Genomic DNA, 23,318 nt, shown 5'->3' with positions numbered 1-23,318 from the left:
GTGAACAATGCATTTGAAATACATTAAAATATCAGTATATATGTTTTGAAATCATAACTACTTGTTTTGATTCACATACTGCATTCACATATGTGCAAAATTGTTTGTGTAAGCTTGTCTTAAGAATCATTTAACTCCTTACTGATTTCTTGTCCTCTGAAAGTCTGCATTCTGCCTATAAATCTTATTAGCTGGTTAGGAATCCCCTTCCACAGTGTCACATAGACTTGGAGACCACCCATTGCCTGACACCCTGAAGGTCACAACCACCCTAAATTTACATGCTAGTGGCTTCTTTAAGTGCTCCACAGTGACCTTTGTGACATCTCCCTGGCCTTCCACATAAGTGTATCAGGGAGGTCATAGATGCGCTCTTCACTAGGGTGCTTCATTATATCAATTTTGACAGGGATCTGACAAGCCAGGATGTAAGAGCCATGGGGTTTGCTCAGATATCTGGCTTCCCACAAGTGCACAGAGCTATTGATTGAATGCGCCACGGAGTCCCCTCCATGAATCTATGACTCTTGAGTCGCAAGGGCTTCCACTCCCTGAATGTTCAGATCGCCTGTGACCATGCCAAGCACATTCTGTAGGGGTCGAACCATAGTATCCCTACAGTGCAGAAAGAGGCCATTTGACTCATTGAGTCTGCACCAACTCTCCGAAAGAGTATCCCACCCAGGCCCTCCCCTCTGCCCTATCACTGTCACCTCACGCATTTACCATGGCTAATCCACCTAACCTACACATCTTTGGACACTAAGGATCAATTTAGCATGGCCAATCCACCTTACCAGCAGTTCTTTGCACTGTAGGAGGAAACCAGGGCACCCAGAGGAAACCCACACAGACATGGGGAGAACTTGCAAACTCCACATGGACAGTCACTCAAGGCTGGAATTGAACCCAGGTCTCTGGCGCTGTGATGCAGCAGTGCTAACCATTGTGCCACAGAGCCTCCCATGTGCCATGTGCTTGGTTCCCATGTAACATCCATGACAGTTACATCCTGTATGCTCTCAGATACCAAGGGTATTTGAGGGAGCTCATCGGCGACAGAGTTGGCCCCTTGGGGACACTTGGGGACCTGGCTGATGATTCCTGTGTAAACGCCAGTGCAGCAGAGACCTGTTACAGTGAAACTCATTCTGCTACTTGTACATTGGTTGAACAGACAATTGGGATCCTGAAGATGCAGTTCCTGTGCCTGGATCGGTCAGCTGGAACCCCCAATATAGCGCCCAGAAGCTTTCGACGCATCGCTGTTGTGTGCTGTGGCCTCCACAACCTAGCACTGCAATGGAGCAAGGAGCTGGCAGAAAAGAAGATGGATGAGTGGCACATCTCCTCTGATGAGAGGGTGCTGAGGGGGAACGCTGGAGGAGGCAGAGAAAGGCCATCTGGTGAGGGTGAGGGCCTAAATGTGGAGGAAAGCTAGGGATGATGGCCGTTTGCTTGATGGATGACCAGGACTAGGGTGAGCATGGAAGTCCCATCATGGGAAATGGCCCTTCCTCACTGATTGATGGCAGTGCGAACACAATCCTGAAATTGGTTGTGTCATGGGAAGGATGCTGTTACCCATGGTCCACACAATGCAAGAGGATGATGATTTGCAGTGAAGACAGAGCATGGTCCTCAAAGAATGACTGCAAATATCTGACTCTTGTCTGGCTGAAGGCAGCCTAGTGCTGCAATAGAGTGAGGAGCTGACAGAAGAGGAGATGGATGAGTTGCACACCTCGAACGAGGATGGCGCTGAGGGGCAACCCCTGGAGAGGGCAGGGGGAAGACCGTCAGGGCCTAAATGGGGAGGAGAGTTCGGGAGGCTCTGATAGCCTGAACTCAGTGGCCAGGGCAATATCAGGCAATGGTCCATGGACAGAGTCATCTCTCCTGGTGCAGACAGTTAGAATGCCCCTGAGGACCTGTGTCACTGGTGCCAGAGGAACAACTCTCACAAGTATATAGCCACTGTGTTCCTTGTGCTGAGATCAGACTTTCCCAAATGACTGGGTTGAGCAGTAGGCTTGACCATTGTGGCGTGGGGTGGGGGGGAGGGGAGGGGATCCTCGTTGCCCGTGGAAAATGCTATGACTGTATCCTGTCAATGTGAGGGAATGGCAGCCAATGAGCTGACATCCTCCCAGATGTGAGGTAGAAATGGCGCTGTTCGTTAGCATCCAGCCTTCATGTGTTAGATGGATGAATATAGAATCTAAAGTGCAGAAGGGGACCATTTGGCCCATTGAGCCTGCACCGACAACAGTTCTACCCAGGTTCTATCCCCGTAACCCCATATATTTACCCTCCTAATCCCCCTAACATTAAGGGGCAAGGCCAATCCAGCTAATCTGCAATCTTTAGACTGTGGGAGGAAACTGGACCACCCGGAGGAAACTCACGCAGACACGGGGAGAATGTGCGAACTCCACATAGACAGTCACCTGAGGTCGGAATTGAACCCAGGTGCCTGTCTCTGTATATGCGGTAAGTTACGGAGCAATCAAATTATAGCAGGGAGGCACTAAGGTAGAGCAAGAACTTGGATTTAATACATTAGAGATGTTCACATACTTACATAAGTGCTCGCTATGTACAAGTGATTAACCACCCCCTTGCCCACGCTGTGCAACTATAACTTCTTTACCTTCCTAACCCTGCAGCTGTATCTTGGTGTGTCCCCAGGTCCACAGTTGAGGTGGAGGAAGCCTGCTGTCTGCCATGCCCAGTTGTCTGAGATGACCTTGCATTCTCTGTGGCAGCCAATGAGCTGCCCTGGTTTTCTTGCAGAATGTATGCGTATGATGGTTCCACTTAGTTCGGTCTGTGGGGCTGGAGCTGTGATGGTCACAAGAAAAGGGGCGTCAGATGGGCTGGATACCTCCTGGGTGGAAGCCCCCCCCCCCCCCCCCCCAAGGCTATAACCGGCTGATCCTCCTCTCCATGGATGCTTGTGAGTCCCTGGGTCCCTCCTTGAGGTAGAGGGGCAAAATAAACCCGGCTTCCTTCTGCCGCTGGCACTTGTGAATGCCCACAAGTGCCTATACCATGCTGTTAATGCCCTGAACCATTGAGTTCATGGTCTGAACCATATAATGAATATCATCCTCTGTGGAATGAATTTACTGCACCAATGTCTGCACTACAGCTGCCACCCTCGCAGTGTTGGCCTGGTTGCTTTGGAGTGTTGATATGGTCCCCTCAGCCAGAAGGCGATGGGACTCCTCCAGTCAGCCTTGCAATCTGAGGAATGAAGCTGACGTCCCTTCTTGATGTTTCTGACTTTTCCTTTGTGGCTCCAACAGCTGAGGGATAACCAAATCCAGAGGCATGTCATCTGACTGGGGTTCAGCAGAGTCCTGGCCTCCAGCAGTCCTCTGTGTAATGACTTCAACAAGGTCCATGAGTTCGACCTGCTGAAATATGAACTCCCTTCTTGAGGCCTTCCATGCCCATTGGGCACCACAGAGACTGGGATGTATTATTGACCTCTTTAATCACATTTTAATTTGATGTTTTAAGTTTCCTTTCCGCTTTGTCTTTTGTTCTGGGCGGTTCTACTCCTTTTAGGGCACTGCCCCTTTTGAGTTGTCCCTAAGTTAATTTGATTTTGTTTATTTGGTTGGACAACAAAAGATGTCCCTTATTGAGGCCTGTTAAGGGTCTCCAATTAGGGAGCTCTACAGAGACATTTAATATGGAGTATCCAGGTCACTGGGACTCGGGGTACTGGGAAGCACCTGCCTGAGTATTGCAAACCATTGTAAATATATAAGTTTTGGTGAAGGGACACCGGCCTGTCAGAAGTTATTTCACTCTGAGTGCCAGACCGTGGGATGTACCTGCCTCTGCCTGCTGTGGATCATCAGAACTAAGGTGCTCATCAGTTAGTGACCCAGAGATGTGAGTCTCTGCACTGGTGCAGTGTGCGGAAGACAGCTGTGACGTCTCTTCTATGGGGAAATCTGAAAAGTTATCACTGCTCTCCTGGCTGGCCTCCAATGCCGCATTTGTGGATAGACTGGCCTACTCCACTGATTTTCCGCAAGGGTTGGGAGATGGCATTAGTGCATGGCAGGGAAATAAGGATGGGAGAGAGAGAACTCACATGAGGCTGGCTAGATGGATGATTGTGTTGTAGGTCCTTTTTTTCTCTCTTGCAGGCTACTCGCTCTCAATGCAGAAGCGGTCCACATCTTCGCCGGCAAGCTCGAAAGGCAAGAGGATTTTTAGTTTGAGTATTCTTCGCCTGCCTGCTCTCTTTTTTGTTGTAAGCCACTTTGTCCTGCGAGGAGACAGATGGGGAGACTGTGCTGGGTCAGATGGAAAGGATGTCTGGCATGTGAGTGGGATCTGGGATCTGATGAGAGGAGAAACAGGGGAGATGAGGAAGTGCGTGGGAGGGCAAGTGGTGGAGCCACGTGAAGTGGCGGTGAGTTAGCTCCCAGTGGACGTGTAACGGGTGTGAGAGTGGGTTAATGTTGACAAATGAAACAAATTACCCTGGCTGAATGGAGGCGGTCATTCATCTTCTTCCTGCACTGATTGCCTATCCTCTTGTGCAGGGAGTTGCTGCTTACCAACACTGCCACTGCCTCCCATGTGGGGTTGGTCACCTTGTTGGAGGGCCTTCGCACCAGTTGAGGGTACAGGATGGCCCACCTCTCCTCCACCGACATCCAGCATTCTGTTGAGGCTCCCTTAGGGAACCTTGGGGCAGCCTTTCTAGCAGCCATCTTCTTGACTGGATTTCGAACAAGTTCTGGGAAGGCATTTAAGTGGATCGCGCCCCCAGATTGAAGTGCTCGGTTAATGGCGAGGCGGGTGAATCAGAGTCAGCCCGCCACAGGCGTGGCGTCAAACTCGTGCAGAATGTTTTTGTTTCAAAGTGCCTAAAAGTATGGCACCAAAAACTAGCCAACATTGTTGGCGTGTTACTCATCGCTTTTCTTGCCCAAAACATCACTTCGTCAAAACATGAAAAAAATTCCACACGTTGTTTTTGATCTTCCTGTATTTCAAAATTAAACTGTTATGTATTTGTATGAATCAAGGAGAGGAGAATTGGTGTTTCTATATTAATCTAATGGTTAGTCTTGCTGTTTTGGATTAAAATATTAGTGGTGGATTTGCTATATACTGGGCCCGATTTTACCATTGCGTCGTGTCCGTTTTCGGGCACGAAAACGTGGTAAAGTCGGGCGTGAGGCCATTAACATGATCCACGCCCGCATCCGCGCAGATGTCCACTTTACCAAGGCCCGAAAATGGCCGCTATCCGATTCGCGCCCGAAATGAGCGCAACGACGATTTGAATGTATTTGCATGCATTTAAATTGAATTAATGAACTGCCTGCCCAACTTTATCAGCATTTCCCCCTTTTACCATCGCATTCGCCCATCCAGATTGGGCGCGAAACAGACATGCTCGGCAAAGGTCTGTTTCGGGCGCTCCAGCTGCTGAAGAGGTAAGTTCAGAGCTTCCAACGGCTCTCTGACTCAGATCGGTGTTGGGGGGGGGCGCGGGGAGGTGGACCAGATCATTCTCTGGTGAGGGGGGGGGGGGAGGGGGCGGAGGGAGACCCGATCGTTCTCTGGTGGGGGGGAGGAAGGAGGGTCAGATGTATCTCTGGTGGGGAAGGTGGGAGGCCAGATTGTTGTCTGGTGGGGGGGGGGAGGAGGAGGAGGCAGGTCAGATCATTCTTTGGTGCGGGGGGAAGGGCAGAGGGAGGCCAGATCATTGTCTGCTTGGTGGGGGGGAGGGGGGAGAGGGAGGAGGGAGGCCCGATCATTCTTGGGGGGGGCGGAGGGGGGGCGATCATTTTCTGGTGGAGGAGAGGGAGGAGGGAGGTCAGATGGATCTCTGGTGGGGGTAGGGGGGGGGGACGGCGGAGGGGAAGGGGGGTCCGCTGCCACTCTGTGAGCGATCGGTGGGGGGGAAGTGGGGCAGAGGATCGCGATTGGTCTGGGTAGTGGGAGGTTGGATGGATAAGTGGGACAGTTATGTTGTGGGGGTGGGGCGATGTCCGTGGGGGCCATCGCTCCTGCTTTTCACTCCTGGGCCGCTTTATCCGCGTTTTGCGGCCCGGGAGCGATGTGACAGCGATTTTCAATTTTTTTTCTAACTGCGCATGCACAGTTCAGAGCTCCGATTGTTTCGGGCGTGAAAGGCCCCGCCCACAGCGCAATTCAGACCCGCGATTTTTTTTTCAGGCTACGTGCGTATGGGGGTGCCTGAGAACAGGTTTCCAAGTCGGATCTGAATTACGCCCAGATTCAGCACTTAGAATGAAAATGGTAAAATCGGGCCCGTTGTGTGGAATTTGTTGTGTCTGAATAGCACATATATTTATACTGCATCTTAGACATCAATTTAGGACTCAGCCTTTAATACCGAATTTCTTTGGTCAGGATTTAAACCCATGTGACCTTTTTAGTGGAATTATATTTGGGTGAAAACTATTTGGATGAATCATCTCTAAGAAAGATGATTTAATACTATTATTCGTAGGAATGTGGATTCTTACTCGAAAATAATTTCCTTTCTTTGACCTTGCCAGACTGATACGCTTTTTCATTGTGCCACTGGTGAAAGCCCCAACGACATCTCAAACAAAATAAGATCAAAATATATTCTGCAGAGACTGAGAATTACTGCAAAATATTCTGTATTGTATTGACATATTGCTTTAATGCTGGTTAGCTATTGGTCACACTGATGCATACATCTCAATGGTTTGCAAAAATCTACTTATAAGTATAACATAACCAGGTTTTTATTTGGAAATATTCAGTAAATATACATGTTTCTCTAATTTTACTTTATAATCTAAATTATTACTCAACAGACAATCTTTGTCAGATATTTCAGATTTGAAACTATGAGGATTATGTCCATGCAGGTGGGTCCAATTCTCTATGCCAATTAAATTCATTTTGGGAATTGTACACTTGTGAAACTGATCAGTTTTAATACTGTCTCTGAAAGTCAGGAAAGTGAGAGCAGTGTATAAGTTGAAGACCAATTGTCTTTTATGCACATTGGTGCTAGATCTGCAGTGTTTTAAAAGTGTTGTCTAGAACCAATGTGCCTTAAGGACTGTCGTAGGACTAAGAATTCATCCTATTTTGGGGCATGGGATCACAATTTGTGCTTTACCTGTGCCAATTCTGTTGGTTTAAAGTTTAAAGTTGGAGTTGCGCAGCAGGCAAATGTGCTGCTCCCACCTCATTACCATGATTGTAGCACAGGGCTGAGCATCCTCTATGCCTCTGGCTGCCTCTTCACACTGCTGGCTGCCTCTATTTAACAGGGGGCTGATCAGCATTTTGCTGATAGTGTCACCAACTTGCTCGTCTTTTAAACAGACTCTTTCTTCAAGGGAAGCTGCAGTGAATAAAGTTGATGGAATTTAAAACATGGTAAGTAACACATCAGGACAGAGAGAGTGGGTTCCACCATGATGAACTTGGCACTGGAGTCCCTACTCAAGGAAGTGGACATGAGAAGAGACACCATGGGAGAGAGTGTGACACAACAAAGTGGCTCTCTTACTTTGTCACCAGTTCAGATACCGACACTGCATAGGTCTTTGAGGCAAGTATAACTTTGGGATCAGCACATGTTGAGTTAAACAGGCATGAGTCATCACAAGATCATAAAAATAGAAGGAGGAATAAGCCATTTGGCCCTTCAAGCCTGCTGTTAGATTCAATAATTTCATACTGATCTGAGTGTGGCTTTAATCCTACAGTGGGCTGCAGTTGTCAGGAAAAGGATGGATTGTTTGCCAGTTCAGCAGAAGGCAGGGTTGCAGATGAGTTTTGCTGCAGAAGACTCAGAGAAGGACTTTGATGGGTTAGTTTGCAGGAAAATTCTGATGGGCATGGGCAGAAAAATGCTGGGTGCCAGACAACTCCTGTCACTGTCAAGGAACAGTAAGTAGTCTCACAACACCAGGTTAAAGTCCAACAGGTTTATTTGATAGCACAAGCTTTCGGAGCACTGCCCCTTCATCAGGTGAGGCACTGATTTACATTCTGTGGTTTCATTCCCCACTCAAGAGCTGGCTGCCACATTTCCTTAATTTAGAAACGAATGCTAGGTGCATTAAAAAGGGCACATCTTATCCTGTCTCTGAAGCCTAGAGACAATCAACAAGACCGGCCTGTAATTATGCATTTTCATGACTTCAAAGATCACCAGAGTATTGGAGGCAGCTAGACATAATTGGGCCTTGCTGTATGATGGAGCAAAGGTCTCTTTCTTTCAAGATTTCTCTGTGGCGACACAACAGAGATACAAGGGCTTTGATAAAATTAGAAGATGATAGAAGGCCATTGGAGTGCAATATGCCCAACTGTATCCTGCTACATAGAGGTGACATTCAACACCTTAGAAACCCTACAGCACAGAAAGAGGCCATTTGGCCCATCGAGTCTGTGCTGACCACAATCCCACCCAGGCCCTACCCCCATATCCCTACATCTTTACCCACTAATCCCTCTAACCTACGCATCCCAGGACACTAAGGGCAATTTTAGCATGGCCAATCAACCTAACCCGCACATCTTTGGACTGTGGGAGGAAACCAGAGCACCCGGAGGAAACCCACGCAGACACGAGGAGAATGTGCAAACCTCCACACAGACAGTGACCCAAGCCGGGAATCGAACCCAGGTCCCTGGAGCTGTGAAGCAGCAGTGCTAACCACTGTGCTACCGTGCCACCCACCTCTATAAAGATGTTCAACATTCCAGCTACAGCCATGGCTTTTGTGAACTCGGGAAGGCAATAATTTGGAATAGCAAACTGCCGTTTAATGTAAAATCCGGACTCTATCCCTTGTTATTATGACTCCTTCCAGATTCGGTGAGGACCTTCACCAGCGAGGCCGCTAAGGAAAGTGAGCCTGGACAATTGCGTCACTAATAATATTTAAATAAACATTTAAATTGCTTTAGATATTAAAATCATGTGCAAGGCTGATCATGCTGGAAATCCAAGGCTGGTAAGATCGCGAGAGGCAACAAACCGGGTGCAAATCCGATTTTTTGCCTCCATGAGATCTTACCAGCTCGCCCCGCCCATCAACTGGTCTGATGAACCGGTAAGATCGGCTGCATTATGTTTGGTCCCGTGTCAAAATTAAAACCTACTGTTTGGGCATAGTTAAAAAGCTTGAGAAGATATTTGATACAGCCTTAGAGTTTGATCCTTTGTACTTGTTTCTGGGGCTGCCAGACAAAAAGATAATTGATGCCAATGAGAAAATGCTGTACAATAAGCTAGTAAGATCTCATGGAGGTGAAAAATCGGATTTGCACCCGGTTTGTTGCCTCTCGCGATCTTACCAGCCCTGGATTTCCAGCATGATCAGCCTCGCGCCTGATTTTAAAATCTTGCAGCACAGAAGAATATCCTTTGCTTCTGGATTAGCGATAGGTCTCCTCTTCAAAGTTGGCATAAATTCTTATGGAATGTATCCCAATGGAATTCCTAATCTGTTCTGGAAGGCATAGGGTCCCTATACCTTCTCAAACATGCAGATTCCATAATGTCTGGCTTACTCCTACAAGGTTTTCTATAGGCTATGCCTTTAATATGTTCTATGCAATGGTGTACACCACTTTGCCATGTTTCCATGCCTTTATCCTTTTTTCTCCCATCCTGTCACTTGTCCTCTATTTATTTTGTATATGTGGAAGCACTGGGTATATTGAACACACTGGTTTCCTCCTGTCTTTTCTAAATTTATATATGGAGAAATGAGCACGCTGTACTGTACCAGTTTTGAGGGTGTGTTGCATTATTTGTAAAATGGAAAATCTCTAGTAGATATATATTTAAAAAGAAAAACAGCTGCGACTGGACCTGGGATTTTGCGATTGAAGAGCACGACTATCTTAACCAAGAAACTTATGATTAATATTTTCATTTCTTTGTTTTCCTGTCTTTTTTCCTGATCTGTTGAATATATGTTTGCTTAAGTACAAGGATGGTAAGAATTACTTACCTTGTTGCTTTGAGAGAGCTAAATTAATATCTGCAGATATATATTAAGATATGTTAATATTTACTCATTCTTTTGTTGCAGTTGAACTAAAGCTATATGCTTTAGTTCAATTAGTTTCTTCATTTATGGGATCACTCATTCAAGCCAGAGTCTTTGGTCATTTAATTCGAAATGATCTTTCCCATTACATTGTTCATGTTTAATATAATTTTGCTGCAGCTAGATATATGGTGATAAACAGAAATAGAGATTTATAATCAACTGTCATGTTCTTGGTCCATAAGATATTCATAAGAAAATGATATTGCAGTTGAAACAGTACTTTTCTTTACCTTCAGTGCTTTCCTAAGACCAAAGCTGGGCAAACAGTATGAAGCCTCCTGTGTGGTATGTTATCTTATTTTAATATTGAATGTACATTATGGTCACTAAGGTAACAATGAAGCATTTCTGAAACCTGATACGAATGTCAGTAAACATTTGTTTTTATTGCGGTGCTATTAAATGTCATTATCTCATGACTGGCACCTGTTAGTATAGTAAGAAGTCTCACAACACCAGGTTAAAGTCCAACAGGTTTATTTGGTAGCAAATACCATAAGCTTTCAGAGCACAGCTCCTTCGTCAGATGGGGTGGATATCTGTTCTCCAACAGTGCACAGACACAGAAATCAAGTTACAGAATACTAATTAGAATGCATTCTAAATAAACCTGTTGGACTTTAACCTGGTGTTGTGAGACTTCTTACTGTGCTTACCCCAGTCCAATGCCGGCATCTCCACATCATGACCTGTTAGTATCCCAGTAGAGACTGATAACTTTGAAAAAAAGTACTTGAACTCCCAGTTGATAGCTGAAGGGATGACTCAACTAGATTTCACAGTTTAAGACTTTATTGTAACAAAAAGACGAAAAGCAATTTGACAAAGTACTATTTTATATACTTTAAACTACATAATAGAACTTTTCCCTTTTACTTTTGATACAATCAAAGATATCATTTCAAAGGTATACTGTCCCTTAAGTTGTAATTTGATTTTCCTGGACCCAATCTAAAGTGATTCTTTTACTTCCATTCCTTTCCTTTCCCAGCCTGGTAACTTGTAACCTGAGAATGGTCTTTCACAGTGAGGGGTTTTCCTGGCCATTCTCCCTCCAGCACAAGCTGGGTGAGTCTTCTAGCCCAATTTCAATCTAAGCCAAAGCTCCCACCTACATACCTGCACGGTGAACCTTAAAACATATTTGTTTATAACCCAACCTTCCTGGCACTTTGAAGACACAGTAAGAGTTTTAACAACACCAGGTTAAAGTCCAACAGGTTTATTTGGTAGCAAATGCCATTAGCTTTCGGAGCACTGCTCCTTCATCAGATGGAAATCTGCTCTCAAACAGGGCACAGAGACACAAAATCAAGTTACAGAATACTGATTAGAATGCGAATCTCTACAGCCAACCAGGTCTTAAAGATACAGACAATGTGAGTGGAGGGAGCATTAAGCACAGGTTAAAGAGATGTGTATTGTCTCCAGACTGCTGAAGTGCTCCCCACTTCAGCGGTCGCGGGCATTCAGCCTCTGATCTTCGGGTAAGCGTTCTCCAAGGCGGCCTTCACAGCACACGACAGCGCAGAGTCGCTGAGCAGAAACTCATAGCCAAGTTCCGCACACATGAGGACAACCTAAACCGGGATGTTGGGTTTATGCCACACTGTCAGTAACCCCCACAGCTTGCCTCCTGGACTTGCAGAATCTCACTGGCTGTCCTGTCTGGAGACAATACACATCTCTTTAACCTGTGCTTAATGCTCCCTCCACTCACACTGTCTGTATCTTTAAGACCTGGTTGGCTGTAGAGATTCGCATTCTAATCAGTATTCTGTAGCTTGATTTTGTGTCTCTGTGCCCTGTTTGAGAGCAGATTTCCACTCCATCTGACGAAGGAGCAGCGCTCCGAAAGCTAATGGCATTTGCTACCAAATAAACCTGTTGGACTTTAACCTGGTGTTATTAAAACTCTTACTGTGTTTACCCCAGTCCAACGCCGGCATCTCCACACTTTGAAGACAAGCAGTATAATCATTAAAAAGCATAAAAACTGCTTCCATTATCTCCAAGTGTCAACACCCTACACCTTTCCAGCAAAACAACCCTTTAACTGCCATGTAACCTAGGCCTGTTTTTAGGCAGACTTCAGACAGGTTACATAAACCCTTCATTTTCCTATAAATTAAAGACCCAATTCTGGACATAATAATACACCTTATTTATAAGATATCCTTGCTACTGAACTCAATAATTGCCTTCATCATCAACAGTCCACAGTAGCCACTGTCATTTCTACTGGCAGGATCTACTTCAACAACTCTGAAAGATTATTTTTCTAGAATCTACCAGCAGCATAACTCCAACACCAAGAATTACAAAAGGAGTAATATCATGGAACCACTATTACATGAAGTTCCATCCAAATCACATGCTAGCCCAACTTGGATATAAAGCACGGTTTCTTTGCTATTGCTGGGCCAAAATCCTGGAATTCCCTGACATCAGCACTCATGAACTTTAGCCTATAACTACCATTTTTGATGATGATGTGTTTTTCTTATGTAATGAAAAGCAACCAAAAAATAGACACAAGTCTTCATCTGCACCACACTCACAAAATGTTCATCCTATCTCCTACAAGCTCTTAGCAGGAAATATGTGCAATACTAAGCAGGGTTACAGGAACACTTACCTCAAAGCATATGTAAAGTGAAATGAAATTAATACCAATTATGGAGGGATTGCATTAATTTATTTTAACTGTGTTTTCTTGGTTTCTAGTCTTTTGAACGTGTTTTAGTGGAGTGCAAGTTACATGGTCTCTCACCTGCACTCTCCGAGGCCATCCAGAGTATCACACGTTGGGAACTCATACAGGCTGCCTTACCACATGTACTCCATTGCACAGCTACGCTACTGTCAAACCGGAATAAGCTTGGTGAGTGCTTATGCATTCCCCTCTACCTATTATTTTTTCTGGAAGATAAACAATATTGTGTTTTCCACATCTTGGAAGCATTTTGGATATTTGTTTTGTGGTGATTTTTTTTTAAAGCATCTTCAGTTAAAATTTAATTTGTTCTAAATGCACATTTCATAGAATCATCTACCCTGCTAGTCCCCCTGACTCTAAGGGACAATTTTCCATGGCCAATCAACCTAATCTGCACATCTTTGGAGTGTGGGAGGAAACCACAGCACCCGGAGGAAACCCACACAGACACGGGGAGAACGTGCAAACTCCACACAGACAGTCACCTGAGGCCGGAATTGAACCCAGGTCCCTGGCACTGTGAGGCAGCAGTGCTAACCACTGTGCCAACATGCCGCCTATCTAATTATATTAGCATTTCCAAGTACTGAAATAAAAGATGCAAGTTCATGCAGATTTTTTTCTGTGAATAAATCAACCGGGCGGCACGGTAGCACAGTGGTTAGCACTGCTGCTTCACAGCTCCAGGGTCCCAGGTTCGATTCCCGGCTCGGGTCACTGTCTGTGTGGAGTTTGCACATTCTCCTCGTGTCTGCGTGGGTTTCCTCCGGGTGCTCCGGTTTCCTCCCACAGTCCAAAGATGTGCGGGTTAGGTTGATTGGCCAGGTTAAAATTGCCCCAGACATGCGTAGGTTAGAGGGATTAGCGGGTAAATATGTGGGGGTAGGGCCTGGGTGGGATTGTGGTCGGTGCAGACTCGATGGGCCGAATGGCCTCCTTCTGCACTGTAGGGTTTCTATGTTAATTTAGGCAATAATTTTTAAGTGATAATTATCATATACAAGTCATATATTTTATGATAACTTGGGTATTTCTATACTGTAGCAGTGCAGGGAGATATGGTGGGCAGTGCCTTCTGCTGAACGTATTGATAAACTTTGCTGAGCTTATAAAACAAGGTCACAAATATACCGTCTAAGTTAATAGCATATCCATTTTAATTGCTTTGAAATTGTTTTCAATGTTTCAGTTTTTTGGGGGGAAAGGAGGACAAACTTCAAAGTAATTCCTGAGCAATAAAAATTCAGAAAAAAAGTTGGTTAGAACATAAGAACATAAGAAATAGGAGCAGGAGTAGGCCATCTAGCCCCTCGAGCCTGCCCCGCCATTCATAAGATCATGGCTGATCTGAAGTGGATCAGTTCCACTTGCCCGCCTGATCCTTATAACCCCTAATTCCCTTACCGATCAGGAATCCATCTATCCGTGATTTAAATATATTCAACGAGGTAGCCTCCACCACTTCAGTGGGCAGAGAATTCCAGAGATTCACCACCCTCTGAGAGAAGAAGTTCCTCCTCAACTCTGTCCTAAAGTGACCCCCCTTTATTTTGAGGCTCTGCCCTCTAGTTCTAGCTTCCTTTCTAAGTGGAAAGAATCTCTCCACCTCCACCCTATCCAGCCCCTTCATTATCTTATAGGTCTCTATAAGATCCCCCCCCAGCCTTCTAAATTCCAATGAGTACAAACCCAATCTGCTCAGTCTCTCCTCATAATCAACACCCCTCATCTCTGGTATCAACCTGGTGAACCTTCTCTGCACTCCCTCCAAGGCCAATATATCCTTCCGCAAATAAGGGGACCAATACTGCACACAGTATTCCAGCTGCGGCCTCACCAATGCCCTATACAGATGCAGCAAGACATCTCTGCTTTTATATTCTATCCCCCTTGCGATATAGGCCAACATCCCATTTGCCTTCTTGATCACCTGTTGCACCTGCAGACTGGGTTTTTGTGTCTCATGCACAAGGACCCCCAGGTCTCTTTGCACAGTAGCATGTTGTAATTTTTTTCCATTTAGATAATAATCCAATTTGCTATTATTTCCTCCAAAGTGAATAACCTCGCCCACTCACTCAGCCTGTCTAAATCTCTCTGCAGACCTGCTACGCCCTCCACACGATTCACTTTTCCACTTATCTTTGTGCCGTCTGCAAACTTTGTTACCCTACACTCAGTCCCCTCCTCCAGATCGTCTATATAAATGGTAAATAGTTGAGGCCCCAGTACCGATCCCTGCGGTACGCCACTAGTTACCATCTGCCAACCAGAAAAGCACCCATTTATTCCGACTCTCTGCTTCCTGTCGGATAGCCAATCCCCAATCCACGCTAACACCCTACCCCCAACTCCGTGTGACCCAATCTTCTTCAGCAACCTTTTGTGAGGCACCTTATCAAATGCCTTTTGGAAATCCCCTCCGTCAACCGCACTAGTCACATCTTCATAAAAATCCAACAAGTTCATCAAGCACGACTTTCCCCTCATGAACCCATGCGGCATCTGCTTAATCGAACCATTCTTATCCAGATGGCCTGCTTTTCTTCTTTAATGATGGATTCCAGCATTTTCCCAACTACTGACGTTAAGCTAACCGGTCTGTAGTTACCCGCCTTTTGTCTATTTCCTTTTTTAAACAGCGGCGTAACATTAGCCATTTTCCAATCCGCCGGCACTACCCCAGTATCCAACGAATTTTGATAAATAACCACTAATGCATCCGCTATTACCTCTGACATTTCTTTCAGTACTCTGGGATGCATTCCATCCAGGCCTGGGGACTTGTCCACCTTCAGTCCCGTTAGTCTACCAAGCACTGCCTCCCTGGTAACGTTAATTGTATTGAGTACCTCTCCTCCTACCAACCCTCTATCGTTCATCTTTTAGTTCAACCCTCTTTTAGTTCATCAGATGAAGGGTGCCAACTGGCCCAGTAGACAATATAATCAATGGCAAAATAATGTGGTGACCCGGTATAAATAGAAAGCAGATGGGGATTGTGGGGGGATTGTGGGGAGCTTGTGTGGCCCAGGGAGGTGGCCTGAGTGTTGGTGCAATAAAGATCCTTTATTAAATCTTTTTCTTTAATTTATTTTGTGAAGTTAGTTCTCCAATTGCTTGCAAATAAAGTATCCTTACTGCTGGAAGAACAATCAGGATGTAAATATATTTGCATAAATCCCTACAGCAACATTTTGAATGTTGCAACTTAATATAAGACAAAATACTGGAGTGCTGCACAGAAGTCATGGAAGTTGCATCTTGTTTCTTTATCTAAAATACAAATTCTTCAGTAAGTACATCCAATGGCTGTTAATTAATAGGCTTCTTTAGTTTTCAAGTTGTTACCTTTAAAGGCAAATTTTGAAATGGAGATCTAGGGCTGGTTTTTCGTGTAGGTATGGCAAGTCAGGCAGTTTTGCGGCTTCCAAAATGCGAGGCCCCCTCCAGGCCCATTCCTGCCATATTTGTACCCCTGAGAGGGCAGCACGGTGGCAGTGGTTAGCACTGATGCCTCACAGCACCAGAGACCCGGGTTCAATTCTGGCCTCGGATGACTGTCTGTGTGGTGTTTGCACTTTCTCCCCGTGTCTGCATGAGTTTCCTCTGAGTGCTCCGGTTTCCTCCCATACTCCAAAGATGTGCAGGTTAGATGGATTGGCCATGTTGAATTGCTCCTTAGCATCAGACGGACTAGCACAGTAAATACATGGAGTTACAGGGATAGGACCTGGTTGGGATTGTGGCCAGTGAAGACCCGATGGACCGAATGGCCTCCTTCTGCACTGTAGGGATTCTACAAGTCTATGACAGATGTGTATAGGGAGGGGTCCAGTTTTATGAGCTACAATGCAGTATGAGATGAGCCACTCACCGAGTATCCACTGTGGGCAGACCTCAGAATTTATTTGAACTGGACATTAAAAAATATAATCTAACAATCTATTAGAGCTGTCATTCAAATACTCTTTTATACTGAAAAAGCCTCTCATTCATAAAAACCATTTAAAAATCCCATCAAGTAATCAATCTTTTGTAAAAAAAGAAACACTTATCACACTGGAGACAGATAATCCTGACAATCCAGATAATATATTCTTAAAACTGTCAGTCAAATGTGAATACAGCCCTTCTGCTGCGATAAGTGGTTCTGTAACTTTTAAAACTCAGCTAAACATTCAAAATAGACTCAGCTGTAATAACAACCCCTGGGAAATATATACAATGGTGTCTGTTGAAAATGAAAAGCCAGATGCCTTTTTTCTAAGCTATGCCAAATGTCCAGTTAATCAAAATAGTCCGGAGCAGAAGGTTGCTTTTTTCTCTATGTGAAAACTGCAGAAGGTAGTTTTCCCAATTTAACAGGGTGCTAAATATCTGAATCACTTTACATTATGACACTAGAAATCCTAACAGTGTTTCTTTCAACTTTGAATGCACAAGAGCATTTTTCACAGCAGGCAACGTACTCTACTGCATCTCAATGCTTAAACAAAGCTGGTTCATATAATGGTCAACTTAATTTTTCAGGAAAGAGCCTTAAGATGAGTCACAGCAGTTAAAACACTTGAAAGTGCAACATTTAATTTTGACATTTGATGTTGTCAAGACATTTAGCTGCCAGAATGCTCTCGAGTCCACAGCAGGCTTCTGCAAGTAGTCATAAACGCTTCAATGAGGTTTCCAAAACCTGCAACAGCACACAGGAATAGTGGGGGTGGAAACCAACTATCTTTTGTAAGTCCATCAACTTGAGGGTAGTTTATGTTGACCGTGTTAGAATATTTTTGCAAAATTTACATGTGATATTTTAAAAGGAGGCTAAATCTGAATAGGGCGAGATTTTCCATTCCCCTGCAGCCTGTTGAGCAGTTTTGTAGGTGACCTGCCATTGACTGGTGATGGGATCTCCTGATCCCACGGCTGACACCAGGGTCTCCTGTTGTTTGCAGCCTCTGCCACCAGTGTGAATAAATGATGTGTGGATCAATATCTGACGGGAGGCATGTTAATCATACTAAAATCTGTGAAATTGTATGTGAATCAGGTTCACGCCCACAGTGCGGTGGTGAAAATCGGAAGTTGTGATCTCGCTGGCAAGATCCATAACATCCATGTTTCGCCACATCTTGAGGCTCATACCGACAATCTTGTGGACGGTGAGAGTAGACGCAAGATGCCGCCCTCTATTTAAATAGTGCACTACAACAAACAGTCGACAGAGTCTATTTAAAATGAGCTATTATGAACTGGAGGAAACAAAACTCCTGGTTGAAACTATATCAACTTCTTCTGATTAAACTTAATGATTTCTCCAGACAATTGTAGTCAGTGTTGGATGGGGGAGGTGGAATTGTCCATTCATCTTCATACTGTCTGGGAATTGTGGTGTCATGATGTTTGCCTTATGTCTGTGACCAAGTACCTCCTTCTAAGCTTTTGCATATATTTCAAGTTAGTAGAGCTGCTCCAAAGCTTCAAACCCTCTTTGAGGGATTTGATGAAACAGTTCACTCGTGCCCCATTGTGACAAAAGCATTTTTGTTGAATTATTAATTAGTTTCTTTACTGTTAGTTATAGAATGAATTTGGCTTCTGTTGACTGTTTTTGTATGGCACAGGCCAAATATTAGTTCTTAGGTGTTTGAATTTTGATTGCTGTCAGATAAAAGAGAGACTATTGTATTAATTGCTCTCATTCAGATCTAAGCATTTGAAAAAAATAATTCATGGGTTGTGGGCATTGCTGGCTCGGCCAGTATTTATTGCCCATCTCTGATTGCCCATGAGAACGTGGTAGTTAGCTGCTTTCTTGAACCACTGCAGTCCATGTGCTGTGTTTGTGCCCTCAGTGCTGTTAGGAAGAGATTTCCAGCATTCTCAGTGACAGTGAAAGAACAATGATACAGTTCCAAGTCAGTTTGGTGTGTGGCTTGAAGGGGAACTTACAGGTGATGGTGGTCCCATGCACTTGTTACCCTTGTCCTCATTGGTTGTAGAGGTCATGGGTTTGGAAGGTTCTGTCGAAGAATCCTTGGTGAGTTCCAGCAGTGCATCTGGTAGATGGTACACACTGCTGCCACTATGCTTCGGTAGTGAATGTTTGTGGATGGGATGCCAATCAAATGGGCTGCATTATCCTGGATGGTATCAAGCTTCTTGAGGGATATTAAAGGTGCAGTCATCCAGGTAAGTGGAGAGTATAACATCATACCCTGACTTTGTGGCTTGCAGAAGGTGCAAAGGCTCTGGGGAGTCCAGGTGTGAGTTACTCATTGTATGATTCCTGGCCTTTGATGTGCTGTAGTAGTCACAGTATTTATATGGCTAGTCCAGTGCAGTTTCTGGTCAATGCTAACCCCCCCAGAAAGTTGATATTGGGGGTTTTCAGTGATGGTAATGCCATTGAATATCCAGGGATGATTGTTAAATTCACCTTGTTGGAAATGGTTATTTCCTGGCACTTGTGTGGTGCGTGTTGTAATATAAGTTCTTTAGATGTCTTAATTATGAGATCTTGAGATTTGTATGTTTAAAGATGAACTGTTTATTGTAAGCCTTTAACTATTTACAGATCCTGGTTACTGGCATGCATGGTGCTGCTTCCATGCCGATAGATTGCTTCCAGAGTGTTCTTTCTGAGTCTGTTATCATGTGACCCTATACAGAACTCCAGTCCTACGTTATGTTTGCTCTGCCGAGAATCTTTACATTACAATGGCATGCATACAATATCACAACATCCTCTTCTTCTCTAAAGAACGCTTGCCTCCCTTCCAATGGAATATTACAATACAATCTTTACTTGCTATCACTTCACCCCCACCTCAAGTCTCTGAGTTTACAAATTCAATTATCTTGAGTATTGACAATTTTTACATATTTCAGACTGTCATGTGTGGAGGAGGTACTCGGTGTACTCAGTTATCTCCATTTGATTCACTTTTTGTACTCCTCCGAGTTGTTTCCCTTTGTTAACGACTCGCGTGCTTTTTTCAGACCCTGTGGGTTTTCCCTTTCATTTTAAAAGAGAAGTGCACCCTTATTAAATCAATTTTTTTCCCCATGGTGTCTGCCATGTTTTTACTGGACATATACATTTTGCAAATAGAACCTACACGTCCACTTGTTTCATAAGTTTCAGCCAAACTTTTGTTTACTGTTTTATTTTAAGATCACTTTAAAAGCTTTTGAATTTTTTCATTCAGTTCAGTGGTTCTCAGTACATCTGTGACATTCTTCTTGAGTTTCAGGAACAGTTTTCAATCTTGTTTCTTTCTTTTTCTCTGTTTGCAGCTTGGAATGTTCTATGACTTTTCCTTTGTGTCTCTTTGTCATTCAATTAATTCTTCAGCTCTGTAGTTTGCTTCTTGTAGCTTTACCTCCTGGAATATAGAACATTGCTGAGACTCCTCTGCCAACTGATGCTCCAATTTGTTCAGAGTGACATGAAACTCATTTTGCTTCTCTTTGTAATCTTCCAGAGGAATAAACCTTGACCTAAGGAATTCTTGTAGTTTATGAAGGTCTTTCAAGAGGTTTTCCTTTTCTTTGTGAAGCTCATTTGCTTTGCCTTGAGTTTTCCTATAATTTGTCAAAGTCTCCTCGAGTTTCCTCTGCTGTGTTTCCACTCTGCTGTTTAAGACAGTCTTCATTTCTGCATATTGCTGCATTTGTTTTGCATTCAATCTTGAAAGACAAACAACTGTTTCTTCAGCTGTTAATTTTCTTGTAGAACTCTTGCCAACTGACTCTGGGTTTCAGTGCATCATTTTGTTGCTGCTGATAGTTCCAATACAGCTTTTTCTGAAGTAATATTCAATGTCCTTTTTAGTTCCACATGGACTGCCACCCATTCTGTGATGTGACTACAGCTATCTTTTTGTAATTCTCGCTCACCGTCTCATGAACTGACCAGTATTCTTCACACTGAATCACTCAGTCTTGCAGTTTCTGTAATTTTGCTCACCATCTTGTGATCTAACCAAGTGTCTTAACTGAGTCTCACTCAAGGTTTTGCTATCTTTTGTGTTTTTGCTCACCCATCATTGTGATCTGATTTTTTACTCTGCATCATTTGGGGGTTTTGCAGTGGGCTTCCACTCACCCAGGTCGATTTCTTACTTAAAATAAAACTAAAAATAAAAGGGTGGTGGCATCACGCTAGAGTTGGCGAATTAAAAGATGCCATCTTCCCTTCACTCCCTCTGTCAGCATTCTGCAGAGACCGTTCCCTCCGGGATAACCTAGTCCACTCCTCCACTACACCCAACACCTCTCCCGTCATTCATGGCACCTTCCCATGCAATCACAGAAGGTGTAACACCTGTCTCTTTACCTCTTCTATGCTCACCATCCAAGGTCCAAAACATTCATTTCCGGTTAAGCAGTGTTTCACTTGCACCTCTTTCAATTTGGTTTATTGCATTCACTGCTCCCAATGTCTCCTCTATATCGGAGAGACCAAGCGTAGACTGGTGATCGCTTTGCTGAGCACCTTCGGTCTGTGTGCAATCAGGACCCTGACCTTCCGGCTGCTTGCCATTTTAACACACGATCCTGCTCCCATGCCCACATGTCTGTCCTTGGCTTGCTGCAATGTTCCAGTGAAGCTCAACGCAAACTAGAGGAACAGCATCTCATCTTCCAGCGAGGCACTTTACAGCCTTCTCAACATCGAATTCAGCAACTACAGATGATTTGCTCTACCCCACCTCGGCCCCCTTTGTTTTCATTCTATTTTATTTAATTTTTTACTGTTCTCTATCTTTTATTTCTTTATTTTCTTTCATTTTTCTTCCCCCCTCCACTCTTTCCCCCTACTTCATCTCCCCTTCCCTTACCTTTTCTCCCCCCCCCACTTCCCCATCTCTACATTCTACCTCTATCTCCCCCCGCCCCCCCCCGCCCCCCCCGTCACCTCCCCCTCCCGCCCTCCCCAAACATCTTCTCTGTCATAGCTGACAGCTTCTCTGCCGTTTCACACCCTTTATTCTCTCTGTGGACTGCTATTAGCAGTCTTTTCCCTTGGTTTCTATGGCTATGACTCATTTTTCATTCCTTCACCCTGCAGTATAAATATCTCCCACTTTCTATGCCTTTTAGTTTTGACAAAGGGTCATCTGGACTCGAAACATCAGCTCTTTTCTCTTCTTACAGATGCTGCCAGACCTGCTGAGATTTTCCAGCGTATTCTCTTTTGGTTTCGATTTTTTAGTTTCTAGGTCTGTGGAAAAGCTCCTTCAACTGTTTCTTCAATGTTTTGTCTTATGTGCATGTTTCTCTGGTATGACTTTGTTTTTCATACCTTGGGATACGCTTCTTCTTTCATCATTTAAAATGCCACTATGGGCTATGTCAGTCTGTTGCTTGACTAGTCTGTGAGACGGCTCACCCCCCCAATTTTCATTCATAAGGAGAACTTTGTCGGGTCAACAGGGCTAGAGTTGTCATTGGCTGATGCCAGATGGTCTGTCCAGTTTTAATCCTTATTGATTTGCAAGCAGTTTAATATAATGGTGAGACTTGCTAGGCCATTTCAGCAGGCATTTATGAGTGAACCATATTGCTGTGCTTCTGGAGTCATGTGTAAGCCAGATTAGGTGAGGATGGCAGATTTCCTTCCCTAAAGGACATTATTGAACCAAATGGATTTTTATGACAATCGAGTATCCTACATAGTGACAAATAATACTATCCAATCTATTTTACGAAAAGATTATCTTCTATTCTGAACAAAAAGCAAAATACTGTAGCTACTGGAAAACTACAACAAAAAGAAAACACATGACCATATAAAGAGAGCATTATGGTTTCTTTGTTCTTTCCCTGTTTATTGGCTCATCTGTTGAAGTCGGTTTTATACTGAATATGTTAATTATCCACAGATGCTTCTTGATTCAGTGTTCCCACTGCTTTTTTTTGTTTTAGATTTCTATTCTCCTTTGTTTGGACGTGTCTTTATAGGTCAAAGCTATCTACCACAGTTCAATGAATCAGACCCAGCTTTGCTTTAGATTGACAACTGTTTGATCCACCCTAACACAGTTTCAATGACTGTAGTCCTTTGATGACCAGCTCTGTGGCTGCAGTTTTCTAGTGTACACCTTCACTGTGTCTGAGACAACAGTACATCTGCAGCTAATATAGAAATTAGACTAGTTTGACTGGCGGCATTTTGCCATGTAAGGAGCACACGTCAGTTATCAAGGTTCAATTTATTTTTTGAGAGATAGCTCAGGCAGAAGCATCTTTATGGTTTTGAGATTTTGCAATATAACATTTTTGTTAATGTATTTGTTGATTCATAGCTTGAGTGGCAGGCTGATAGATTATATAATCATCTACTGAAAATCATGTTGCAGGATCAGTGTGGAGGTCTAGGAACATAGAACTAAATTACTTGAATGTGCTATCTTTGACCTCTGGGTACAGTAATCCAAATATTGGGCAATTAAAGATGAAAACCATTT

At 44.1% G+C, this 23,318-nt stretch overlaps 1 protein-coding gene across 1 annotated transcript in view; it reads left to right on the top strand.

Annotated features, from left to right (window-relative positions):
- Positions 1-23,318, top strand: part of unc80 (unc-80 homolog (C. elegans)) — a 505,340-nt gene that overhangs the window by 11,944 nt on the left and 470,078 nt on the right. Inside the window, exons 2-3 of the mRNA XM_078227718.1 lie at positions 10,361-10,409; positions 12,852-13,008. Of these exons, the coding sequence (XP_078083844.1) occupies positions 10,361-10,409; positions 12,852-13,008 (206 nt within the window). The remainder of the gene's footprint in view (positions 1-10,360; positions 10,410-12,851; positions 13,009-23,318) is intronic.

Source organism: Mustelus asterias, chromosome 14 (assembly GCF_964213995.1).
Source record: "Mustelus asterias chromosome 14, sMusAst1.hap1.1, whole genome shotgun sequence".
NCBI lineage: Eukaryota > Metazoa > Chordata > Chondrichthyes > Carcharhiniformes > Triakidae > Mustelus > Mustelus asterias.
The sequence above is the reverse complement of the archived record's forward strand: the minus strand, read 5'-3'. Positions and strand labels throughout refer to the sequence as shown.